Below are 13,408 nucleotides of genomic sequence, written 5' to 3' on the forward strand. Positions count from 1 at the left end.
AAGAGGAAGCGAGTTGGGAGCTTCCAGCGGAGATGAGATTGACACCTCTCGACTGTAACGAGGAATAGCTTGTCAGGTTAGGGAAGAAATGATACGGGACTTCAGGGATCAAGCTACCCACTAGTGCACCAGGTTGCATGATTGATCAATTCACCCGCCTTAAACCTTCATCTTTTGAGGGTGGTACTGATCCGATTAAGGCTGAGATGTGGATGCAAGAAATGGAAAAGATGCTGGCAGTGTTGAACCGCACCGAGGAACAGAAGGTTCTTTTCGCCACCTTCAAACTGGCTGGAGAAGCTGAACGGTAGTAGCATGCAATGAAGCTGTTAGAGGAACAGCAAGCGATACCTATAGCGATGACCTAGGGTCGTTTCAAACAGGTCTTCTAAGACCGATATTTTCCCCCCACCACCAGAAATGCGAAGGTGGAGGAATTTTTCAGTTTGACTCAGGGGCGTCTCACTGTTTAGCAGTATGCTGCTAGGTTTCTTGAACTATTTCGCTTTACACCTTCTATGGTTCCAGATGAATACCAAAAGGCGAGATGGTTTGAAAGGAGCCTGAATCAGAGGATTCACGAGCATATGGCGTGTTTGCAGATTCAGAATTTCGCGGAATTGGTGTAGAAAGCTATTGTTGCTGAGTCGAGTTTGCAGAGAGGTACAGAGGCATCAGAACAAAGGAAAAGGCCTGCGTCTCCTCGTTCCCAAGCAAATGTTAGACAAGGGTCGTGGAGGGGAGACAGAGATGCTACAAGTTAGGGGTCGGAAAGGAATGATCGGGGACAACAAGGCGATTTGTCACGCCCCCACTGCCCTAGATGTAATCAGCGGCATTGGGGAGAATGCCAGAGTAAGGGTGTCGTATGCTATAGATGCGGCAAACATGGTCACATAGCCCGAGAATGTCGAGAACCGCCGAAAAATGCACCAACTCCAAACCAGAACCAGAGGAACAACCCGGTGCCTCACGGTGGCGGTGCCCTGGCACATGTCTTTATGTTGGGTACACCTGAGGAGGAAAATACTAAAGGCCCAAGTAATATGTTTATGTTAGTATGTGTGTTAATGTTGTTTGACTTTGCATGATTTGATGTTGCATTTGTTTGAATTGTTTGAAATTCGTGGATGTGAGTAGCTAACTTATCAGATGTGAGAAATGGGTGATTAACGAATTTCAAGGACGAAATTCTTTTAAGGAAGGGAGAATGTAACGACTCGGAAAAATTTTAACTATTTAAAATTATAAGGTAGAAAGTAAAAAGAAAAAGGGAAAATAGAAAGAAAGGGAAAAGAAATTTTAATGGATAATAAATAGGCGCTCGTCAATGGGCTGGATTTTCTCGTTGACGAGCAGTCTTCAAAGCCTCGTCGTCGAGCATGCACGTCTCGTCGACAAGGGTTTACCGAGAGAAGTTCTCACATTCTGAATTTCGTCAACGAGATCATAGTCTCGTCCACGAGTGGTGTTCTCAGACTCGTCGACGAGTCTAGACATCTCATTGACGAGGCCACGTGGCAAGTTGCTTATAAATAGGGAGAAATCAATTTTCAGCGGAGGAAATTTTATTTTCTTCAGTTTCTCTCTCTAAGCCATGGCTCCTCTGCCTTCTCTCTTTGTTTCCGAGTTGCATTTAACTCGGTTTGACGATTGGAAGCTACCACGAGACTCCTGGGAAGATTCTCTGTAATATAGGTGGTGCGGATTTTCAATTTGAGAAGTTTGGGAAACATCCCAAAACCAGGGTAAGTGAAATAATTTAAGGTTTTATTATTACTTTGAGGTATTTGGAGACTAGGAAGAATTAAATGGGTATTTTTCTGTGATTTGAGAAAGTTGAGATTTTTGGAATACAGGGTCTCGTTTTGTTTGGTTTAGGCAGGAATCCCGAGGAGCAGGTAAGGGGAAATACTTTATGTCAGATTTTTACTAATTTTTAACTGGATAATTTTTGGGTATAAAATTTTATATATTTTGGTATAATTTTCTGAATGATGCAGGAAATGAAAATATGGTTTTGATTAATATATTATATTGGGAAAAATCGTATGGCATGAAACAAACTTTGCTAATTAAATGGTTATGAGCATTGTGGAATGATGAATCATTGTGATTGCGAATATTGTTGGGTTGCGAATTCTGGTTGGTTGAAAATACTGGTTGGTTGTGTATATTGTGGTAATTGTGTGGATGTGTTTGAATGGTCAGATTTGTTATTGATTTGTGTTGTGGTTCATGTAAATTGCGATATAACATTCGCAGTGGTATGAGGAGGTCGTTATATGGGCGATTATGTTAGGGATAAACATTGACAGTGGTATGAGGAGTTTGTTTACCTATTTACCATGAATAGGGTGGTTTGTGCTGTAATTTGTGTGTTTGATAGTCCTGTGTGGACCAGTCCAATGTGGACATGTATGCTATATGTTTGATAGTCCTGTGTGGACATGTATGCTATATGTTTGATAGTTCTGTGTGGACCAGTCCTATGTGGACATGTATGTTATATGTTTGATAGTCTTGTGTGGACCAATCCTGTGTGGGCATTGTATTCTGCATGGTTATGGACCCTATGTGGGTATGATTGAAGACTGTGTGGATTGATTGTGGTATGCATATATGTGTGGAGTTCTGTGAAACGATTATTATTGGTTGCGTGTGACTTTAATTAATTAAGTATTTATGGTAAAGTAATTACTCCACCCGAGGGCTTGCTGAGGAAGGTGAGTACTCTGGTAATTATTTGTGGATACTAGGGTAGAGGGAAGCCACTTGTATGGGCAGGTAATTTTCTCTATTCTCGGAGACTTTACTTGAATACATAACCCGATGGCTTACTGAGAAAGGTGAGTGTCCTGGTGTTAGCACTAGAGTATAGGGAATCTACTTGTATAGGCAGGTAGACTTCCCTATTATCGGGAATTATCTGTATAAGAAATAATTATGTATGTGGGCATGTGATTGGATGACAAAGAAGTTGACCATGGCATGATATGAATGAGTTATCTTGGCTGCTCTTGGTGGTGAAATGCGATTGTATAGATACTTTAATTATATATTAAACACTTCAGCCACACATTGTTGTAAATTATTTCTTCCTTACTGAGAGGTGTCTCACCCTGTCGATTTATCAATCTTTTCAGGTTTACCAGGTGATCGAGTTTAGAAAGCTTCAGGGCAAGGTAGTTTTGTGAGTAAATAAAAAGAACAGATATGTATATTTTTATGTTTAATTATTCTGATCATGTAATATGGTGAATGTGGATGTACTTGTTTTTGGGTTTGCTTATGTAATTATAGAACTCTGGTATTATGTTTGAGATTATTTAAATTATTTCTGCTGTGTGAATGGTATCAGAGACGCGTGTTGGTCTCATAACACTCCGGACGCCATGTGGGGGTCCGGGGTGTTACATGCGGGGTATAGCCCGACAAGTCAGGGCAGAAATGAGGAAGGATCCTAGAGAGCAGAACTGTCCATCAGTAGACTAGGGTTGTAGCATAAAGGCGTTTATGAGGTTGAACCCTCCGACTTTTGAGGGAGGACCTGATCTAGTGACTGCAGAGAACTAGGTTCAAGAAATTGCAGAGATAATGGAATACTTGGCTGCACGGACGAGCAGAAGGTCCGTTATGCCGCGTTTAGATGACTAGAGATGCGAAACATTGATCGCTTTCTGCGAAGCTGCTAGAGGAACAGAGGCTAGTGAAAGTGGCATTGACTTGGGAACGATTTAAGGAACTGTTCTTTGACAAGTATTTCCCCTTGTCCACCAGAGGAGAAAAGATTGAGGAATTTACTAACTTGACATAAGGGAGTATGACTATCGGGGAATATGCGGCTAAGTTCATTGAACTATCGCGTTTTACTCTGTTCCTGATCCCGGACGAGGCAAGAAAGGCCAGAAAGTTTGAAAAAGGTTTGAGACAAAGGGTTTATGAGCTTGTAGTAGGGTTCCAGGTCTAAAACTTCTCTGATTGGTGGATAAGGCTTCAGTGCTGGAGAAGAGCCTTCAGGGCAGTACAAAGCCGATAAAGCGAAGGAAGAGGCCTGCACCTTCCAATTTTCAGGTTGAGGGTAGTTAGGGATCGTGGAAGAGAGAGAAGGATACTGTGGGCCCGAGGCAGGAGACGGGAGATCGGGGTTATTCTAGTTATCAGGATAATCTATCTTACTCTTTATGTAAGAGATGTAATAAAAGGCATAGGAGTGAATGTCGGATCGGGACTCCTAACTGCTATAAGTGCAGTAAACCGGGGCACATTAGGAGGAACTGTTATGAATCGTTGCCTATTGCACCTGTACCAAACCAGATCAGGGGAAATCAGTAAGTACACCAAGGTGGAAGTGGTCTAGCGCGTGTGTACACGATGACCCTGACCGAGGCAGATATTGCCAAGGGGGCAGGTACGAGTTTATGTTTAAGATAATGAGAGTTTTATTTAATTTTTTCAGATGATGATATGTATACTGAAATATTATGAGATATAGTGAATTAATAAATTTTAGAAATGTGAAAAAGGATCAAGTAACAAATTTCGAGGACAAAATTCTTTTAAGGAGGGAAGAATGTAGTAACCCCGAACAAAAAGTTAAGAGTAATTATTAATTAATTAATTAAATAAACAAATAAAAAGGAATAGTATGAAAGGAAAAAAAAAACTAATTGGAATAAAGGTATATATATGTATTGATATATATGATAAGTGATATATATATATATGTAAATAACTTAATATATATATATATATATATAAGTAATGATATTATAACTAAACATATATATCTATATATGCTCTCAGAAAGTTTTGAAACTTCCTGAGAACGCAAAGTACAGAGGATGTTCCCCCCCCCCCTTCACGTCTCTTCTCCGCCTCTTCGTCTCTCTCTCCTCATGTTCTCGGCCAATATTCAGCTGATCGGAAAACCAAAAATACCGCTGGGTTCCTATCTCCGCCATCGACATTCCTACCGGAGCGAATTTGTTGTAGGAGTGGCGTAGGCACCACTCTTGGGGAAAGGTATACTCCCTCTTTTTCCTTAATTTCTCCTTAAATCTTTAGTTAAATCGACGATCAGGCACCACCACGGGGTCCTAATCTCGATCATCGCCATTTTGGCGAGAGTGAGATTTAGGGAATTAAGGAAATTGGTTATTTTCGGGAGTTTAATTGTTATTTGAAATTTATGGGCCTAGGAAATGTTAAAATAGTATTTTATTTAGGATTGATTTGATTAAATTAGGGTTATTGAATCAGGATTCGAGTGAGTGCCGCAGGCATTGTTTTGAGATCCCTACTGGCGTAGTTTAGGAAACCAGGTAAGGGGAATACATTAAATATGGATTTTTGAGGAAATAATTGGTGAAAAATGAAATTTTTATGTATATATGTATATGATTTTCACGTGAGTCCTAAAAAGCCGATCGGTTGAATTATAAATTTCTGAACCTAGGGTTATGCTACTAGATATTATTTGCGAAAATGGAAAGTTAAAACGACGGATTTTTTGGATAATTATGTAAGAAATTAAATATATATTTTCAGTATATTAATGATGAATGTGGGTTGACTTATTTTACAGTAAACATATGAAATATGTTGTTCAATTGTGTGGCATGAGTAAAATGAAGTTTCTGTGTTGAACTATGATATATGTATAAGATGCAGGAAATACTGGAAATGCATTGAGAATTAAAATATAATATGATTTATTTTTCATGTGCTTGAGAATGTTAAATTACAATGTATGGTGTGAGAACTCCGGTGGACCAGAATAGACACAGTACTGTTGCGGGTATTTTTGGTAGCGCTAGTGCACCTACACGTCTTAGAGAGAGTGTGGAGACGGGATGGTCGATTGTGCTGGGAAGGGTAGGGTCCCCCTGGAGTCTAGACCAGTAAGGGAATAACCAATCGGACCTACAAACTATTGAATGTGGTTGATATAACTCTGGAGGGTCAACCAGGGTTAAGTCCAGCCTTCGGACCACACAACCCGTCATAGGGCAGAAGCATGACTATGATTTTTCCATTCGTATAGAGAGTTCTAAACGCATAATTGTTATTTTAACCATTGATAATATAAGAACAACAGATATGAGAATAGCAGATATGAGAACAACAGATATAAGAACAGCAGATGAGAATGATATGAAAACAAAATATGTGAAAGCAGACATGAATATACAAATGAGAAATGTAGAATATGAATGTGAAATATGAAGTGAATAATTCAAAAATAACAGATAAAGAGTAAAGAAAGAAATGTATTATATATTGTATTATAGTATGTGTTTGAGGCGAAGTAAACACTCCACCCAAGGACTTGTTGAGAAAGGTGAGTGCCCTGATAGGTATCAGATGTAGCTGTATTAGGCTGCATAACGTATTAGGGCAGAGGAAAGCTACTTGTATGGGCGGGTAATCTTCCCTATTCTCGGGAACTTCTGCCAATAAACCTTTGTGTGAATGTGTGAGTACGAGATAAACTAACCACCTGAGAGCTTACTAAGTAAGGTAAGTGCGCTGATATGCTTTAGTTGTGACCGTAGGTTACTTAAGGTATCAGACCAGAGGGGTGCTACATGTATGGGCGGGTAATCACCCCAATCCTTGGGAACTCTCGTTGGTAAAATACCTTGCATGTGTTTGAATAGGAACAGAAAATGATTTCATAATTGTGGTTTCATTTGAAAATAATGAATATATATGTTGTACACAAGCCTCATGATAGCCACACACTAATTTAATGTATTCCATCCTTACTGAGATGTGTCTCACCCGATATAAGTTATATTTTTTTCAGGACCTTCGCATGATCGAACTTTGTGAGCTTGGGCTGGTATAGCATTTTTGAAAGAGGAGAGAGGGTATAAACTTTGGTTATAATTTTTGGGGTTGTAATATATTTATGTTTTCGGAGTTGTGAATATTTGTGAATACTGGATGTTGGTATAAAATTTTGGGATTATATAGGTAGAAACTCTGGTATATTATAGAGGAATGATTATTATTTCTGTTGCGTAATTGATATAGAGTCAAGTATAGGTAATGGAACACGTGGCACCTAGGCCCCACTTGGCTGGTTTGGGGCGTCACCAAGTGGTATCAAAGATATATTTCAATTAACACTCCGAACCCTAGTTTTGGGTTCGGGGCGTTACAGCACATATGGTTCTCACCCTGTTACCTTATTTTTCTGACTTGGTGCCCAAAGCCGAGAGCTTTGAACTCTTTCAAAAATCATTGGAAACTACTGCCCCGCCCACAGCAGCGTTCAGTGCTGCCCATTGCCACCCTTCGAAGACAAACCAAGGTCCAATTCCTCTCGATATCAGCAAGGTCGAATTGGTGGCTATGGACGCGGACAAGCGCTCCTCCTCTGGGCGCCGTTCCCCGCGTTGTCAAATATGTTGCATCGATGGTCACTATGCGGATTGCTGCAGCAAACGATATGATTGTCAAGGTCATACCTTTGAAGCTTAGCTTGCCGAAGTTCTCACCTCATCATGTTCCATCTCCGATTATGAGGCTTCAAATTGGTACTTAGATACCGGAGCTTCGGTCCACATGACTCCAACTCAATCCAATCTAGATCAGTCCACTTCTTATACGGGAAAGGATTGTGTTATTGTCGGGAATGGTGCGTCACTACCCATCACCCACACTGGTAAAATTTCCCCTTCCTCTAATTTTCACCTGTTAGATGTTCTGGTTGTTCTTCATCTCACTTAAAATTTGTTGTCCATTAGTAAATTAACGTTTGATTTCCCATTAGTTGTTACAGTTACTAATGACTCTTTTACTATTCAGAATCGTCAAATGGTAAGGGTGGTGGCAACCGCTAAACAAGATGGTGGCGTATATGTGCTAGAATGCGGAAATTCCGCCTTTGTTTCTATTCTTCAAAATAAATCTTTACATGCTTCATATGATTTATGCCATGCTCGCCTTGGACATGCGAATCATTCTGTTATTTCTCTTTTGAATAAAAAAGGACAGCTTTATCTTACATCTTTATTGCCATCTCCTTTATTATGTCGTACATGTCAAATTGCGAAGAATCATTGATTGCTTATACTTGTAATGAACATCGATCATCCAAAGTATTAGATCTCATTCATTGTGATATATGGGGTCCTTCTCCTATAAAATCCAAATTGGGTATTGCCTACTATGTTTTATTTGTTGATGATTTTTCTCATTTCACTTGGCTTTTTCCATTGAAATTGAAATCTGACTTCTATGATATTTTTCTTCAATTTCAAAAATTTGTGGGAAATCAATATTTTGCCCATATAAAATATTTCAAAGCAATGGTGGTACAGAATTCACTAGTAACTACTTTCAAGCACACCTTCGTACATCTGGCATTCATCATCAACTCTCTTGTCCACATACACCTGCCCAAAACGGTTGCACCGAAAGGAAACACCATCATGTGACTGAGACAGACCTGACCCTCCTTTTCCATTCTCATACTCCTACTCACTTCTGGGTTGATGCTTTTAGCACTGTTGCTTACATCATCAACCGTTTGCCCACACCGCTTCTCGGAGGTAAGTCCCCCTTTGAGTTTCTATATGGTACTTCTCCTAATTATGCCAACTTTCATCCTTTTGGTTGTCGTGTTTATCCTTGCTTAAGTGATTACATGTCTAACAAATTTTCCCCCTGTAGTCTTCCTTGCATTCTATCGGTTACAGTTCATCTTACAAAGGGTTTTGCTGTCTTGATCTCGTCACTTCTAGACTTTATATCACTCAACATGCCCAATTTGATGAAAACCACTTCCCATTCCAAGTTCCAACATACTTCCCAGGCCCACGACCTGTCCTCCCTTCACATCTCCAAGTTTATGGAACCCATACTTCCGCGGCCCTAATTCTTTCTCCTCCCTCCAGCACTGCACCTCACCATTCTTCCCCAACGCCTCCCTCACTGCTGCTCCACCTCTATGTAGTCAGCAGGCCACCTTATATTCTCTCCGCGACTGCGAGTTCCTGCTGGCAGCCACCACTTTGGCTCCCACCATTCTTCCCCAGCGCCTCCCTCACTGCTGCTCCACCTCCACATAGTCAGCAAGCCACCTTATATTCTCTCCGCAACTGCGAGTTCCTGCCGGCAGCCACCTTATATTCTCTCCACTACTGCAAGTTCCCACCGGCAGCCACCACTTTGGCTCTCTGGCTCTTCCTCAAACTCTCAGATCTCACTCTATCTCCGTCTCCGTTGTCACTGTCTCTCCCAGCTTGCTTCACCGTAGAGTTGAATGGTGAGGTACAGCGCTGGAGGGAGGAGAAAGAATTAGGGCTGCGGGTAAAAAAATGCCTGCGACGCTAAACGAAATTAGGAAGGATCGTTTAGGCTGATACAATGTTAAGGTTTGAAAAACCACCACACTTGTAAAGTGGTGAGGATGATGTATTTATAGTGAATTGAGGATATTTACAATTAATTACATACTAATTGAAGATCAAATAAAATGGAAAATATATACAGAATTAATATCCTAAAATTATGGCAGATATTCAGCATGATCCTCAACAATCAAATCACTGCAGCATCCAAAAAAAATTGACTATAGGTTCAGGTGATCATAAGAGCATGCTCCTAGAGGAACAGGACACCAGATAAATCAAAGCAAATGATGCCACAAGGTTTAATTAAATATATCTATTGAAAAAAAAAAAGCAAAAGAAAAAGTGCAGCTCTTGTCATGCTAACAAAAAGAACAATCTTGTTGTGGTAACATGTTAGCTTAAAGTTTTGGGCGATGATAAAATCCTTGTTGTTCTGACATGGGCAAGATACCTGCTGGTGAAACTAGAGCAACTTAAAATTCCTATAACTAAGACAACAACTTGGAACTAAAAGGTTACAAAAAGTCACTGACAGCATAAATGTTTGACAATCTAGACTTTACACCATGCATCCCCATGTAAACCTGCACTACACTTAAAAGTATAGTATCAAACTAATGTACTGAGTTGTCACAAAAGCTTTACTTTTAGTTTGCATTTAATGGGTTTGTCTCATTTGACGTGATCCATCTGCCTAATTAGCTGAAATTATTAATTAATGGGGAAGAACAATAATAATAATAATAATAATAATAATAATAATAATAGTAAGTTTTACGAATTAATCATACTGATAAACCTAACAAGCACTTTAGAATTTCCTCTATCCAAGAAATTCAATTGATATTGTTGGCTGGTACCAACAAATGAAGTTGATAAGTTGTTTGTAGTCAAATCAACAAATGGTGTATTCCAACAATTTAAACCAATTTCGAAATTGTACGCCGAAGTATGAGAAAACACCACACCTTAATTATGAAGTATATTCAACCATCAACCGTTTACTGTAATACTAAAGTTTACCAAGGATCCAAGACATACCAACAGCAGCCTGTCCGACGGTGCATTCTAGGCTATGAAGTCTCAAGTAACCATCAGCATCAGCTTGAGCAAGCACAGGGCCTCCATTAACACCAACTGGGTTCCACTTTATATCAAAGATACCTGCTGTCTCCACCCGATGAAACAATTCAAGGCGATCCATATTGTCAGCATCCACATTGAAGAGTGATATGCTTCCGGATCGACTGGGCTGAGCACCCTCTTGCAGCGTATACGTCGAAGCAGCGAGAACATGGTGGAATGAATCGTGCGGACAAAACTCCACGGCGTCAGCGTTGCCATCCAGATAGCAATGTGCCACGTCCATGCCCACAGCCCCACACTATATGCTGAGAAGAAGACCTTGAGATTCCTGCAACATAAATTCAACTAAATTCCACTTGGGCATCTCGTCGAACAGTTTATGGACCCAAGCTATACTACGATCAAACAAGGGATTTGGGGGAAAAGAACATGATCAACAAAAGCTATGGAAGTATTTAATTTGATTTAAAAGCTACTGAATCAAATTTGGGCAGACTACGAAGAATCTTGGGGAGAAATGAAGGCGTTACCGTTATATTAGCTGAAAGTTGAAACCAGGAAGCTTTAAGAGTTAAGACAGAGGTCTCTTAACACTAGGCGCCGCCGCGCCGGTAGTCGGAGGATCGTGATATAAAGAATAAAAGAAAAAATTCAAGTTAATATTTGGTTTGTTTAGTTTGTACATTAATAGCTGAAGTTCCATAATCTAGCCATGGGTATCATGAGATAATTGTTAAGAATTAGGCTTGTGAGTTTCTCTCACTCTCACGTTAAAAATATAAAGAGTGATACAACATCTAATAGACTTCTATTTTTTTTTGTGCTTATGTATCAAGTTTGTCATGAACTTTCTTAGATCTAACAAGTGACATGAGAGTTGACGGTTCTTACTTTGAATGAACAGTATAATAAAGTCAAAGTAATCTTAATGTGCTATAATAGTTAGAATATTAAGTATATAATCTAGACCAATAAAGATCTTTTAGGCCTAAAAAATGGATCTAAATAGGATCAAGATATAAGATGTATGATTGGTTTGGAGGTACGTGAAATGTAATTCGAGACATCTAAGCTTCTGCTTAAGAGATTATTGAGAATTTCACTTGGAGTTTGTTTCATATTGAAAAAATAAACGATGGATGCTTATATAGATAATTGAGCTCAAGACTCAATAAGTTTAAACTTTTGGGTCAGGTTGGTGTTCACTCATATACATCAAGGTTGTCCATGGACTTCCTCCGAATCTAACAAAAATTATGAGTAATTATAAGGATAAATTTGGCATAATAATTAACATTTTTTGAGATAATTATGGATAGTTAAAAGGACACTTATGGATAATTATTGGTAGTTATAGAAAGTACAAGAGAAAGAAAAGGAAAATACAAAAGAATTTATTTTTTCATGTTTGGTTATCAAAAAAAAGTTAAAAGGGGAAACAAATCATATACAAAATTAATGAATAAAAATTTGATTTTACCCATTATTAATGCTTGATTTTTCTTAATTTTAACCATATTAGAATAAATTTCTTTTTTTAGTAATATTTGATAAAGAAAAAATATAGTAAAAAGTGAGTTTTCTCTTTATTTTATTTTATTTTCTTCTCTAGAATCAAAATCTTTCATCCAAATACACCTGAAATTATAATAAAGAAAAATTGGTTTTATAGTATCAGGAAAGTAAAATAAAAGTAAATTCTTTTATAGTAACATTAACCAATTTTAAAAATTGAAATTATATTTCTAAACAGTAAATTTTAAATTATAATAAAATGGGTGTTTTAGAAACAAGAAATTAGCACGATCGACCTTCTGAAAAATCACAAGTAAAAAAATAAAAATAAAAATAAAACTTTTGTTTAAAATTAACTTCTTTCCATGAAAACATGAGTTCACATTTAAAATTAAAAATATGCTTTTAAATATAAAAAATGGCACACCATCAAAGTAAAAAAAGGAATTAAATCTCATAAAACCGATCAACAAGGGAGGAAGAGGAGCATGGGAGTTGAAGTTAATTAGACCATGATCATAATTACAAAAAATAAACACATGCATGTTTAAAATAGATAATTAGCAGCTAAAAAAAGCACAATTTTAATATTATATTTCCAAAAAAAAAGTAATTTTTAAATATTTTAAAAATTAAATTTAAATATTAACAACCCATTTAGTTGTGAAATTTTTTATTTTTTATTTTTTATAGAATTATAAAAATTTTAGCTTATTTTTAAATTTTTCAAAATTTGTATTAAAAAGGTAAAAAGTAAAGAGTTTGTTTAAATATGTAAAATATTTTTTTATTTTTTATTTCTAGGTTTCAAAATAATCACAAAAAAGACACCCTATTTTTTAATTTTTAAAAAATTTATATAAGGCTTAGAAATCATAAATTTTGGGATTCTAAATTGGATTTATGTGAATTTAGAAGAAACTTTGTACATAATTCATACAAATTTAAGTACAAGATATGAAATACATGCTCCATACGTAAAGTAATAGTTAGAAATTTAGAAAAATAATGCGAAGTTATTTTTCTAAATTTTCTATTCCTATATTTGGAAAAGGTTTTGGATTTGAATTTATTTGGATTTAGATAGATTAATACACACCTAAAATTGTATGTTTAAATATTTTTTTTAATGCATTGTATTGTTGTGTGATTTCTATTGATTGTAGGGTGTGATTTAGAAAATTGTTTATGTGAAATAAGTTTGCATGAAAAAGAAAAAAAAAAACTCAAATATGTACTTTACTTGCATAACACAAATTATTTTTGTACATACAAACAGTTTTAAACTTAGATAAAGAAGTAAGGTTATGTTAGGTAACTGACATTTAGCGTAAAATTTTGTCAAATCTTATTATCATAAATTCTTACAAAATTTTGTCAAATCTTATTATCATAAATTCTTACCAAATTCACATAGGTTAAGAAAATAGACCAATTAG

General features: G+C 37.2%; 1 protein-coding gene across 2 annotated transcripts in view; it reads right to left on the minus strand.

Annotated features, from left to right (window-relative positions):
• The window catches only part of LOC131146839 (uncharacterized), a 32,381-nt gene extending 21,125 nt beyond the window's left edge, over positions 1–11,256 (minus strand). Inside the window, exons 1-2 of one of the 2 annotated variants that reach the window (XM_058096643.1) lie at positions 10,985–11,256; positions 10,410–10,782 (exon numbers count right to left, since the gene is read on the minus strand). In XM_058096643.1, coding sequence (XP_057952626.1) covers positions 10,410–10,737 — 328 coding nt within the window. In that variant the 5' untranslated portion in view covers positions 10,738–10,782; positions 10,985–11,256. Of the gene's footprint in view, positions 1–10,409 lie in introns of both variants that reach the window. The other variant, XM_058096642.1, reaches the window with a different exon arrangement.
• Positions 11,257–13,408: the final 2,152 nt, after the last annotated feature.

This window comes from Malania oleifera, chromosome 13, assembly GCF_029873635.1.
Source record: "Malania oleifera isolate guangnan ecotype guangnan chromosome 13, ASM2987363v1, whole genome shotgun sequence".
In the NCBI taxonomy this organism is placed as follows: Eukaryota; Viridiplantae; Streptophyta; class Magnoliopsida; order Santalales; family Ximeniaceae; genus Malania; species Malania oleifera.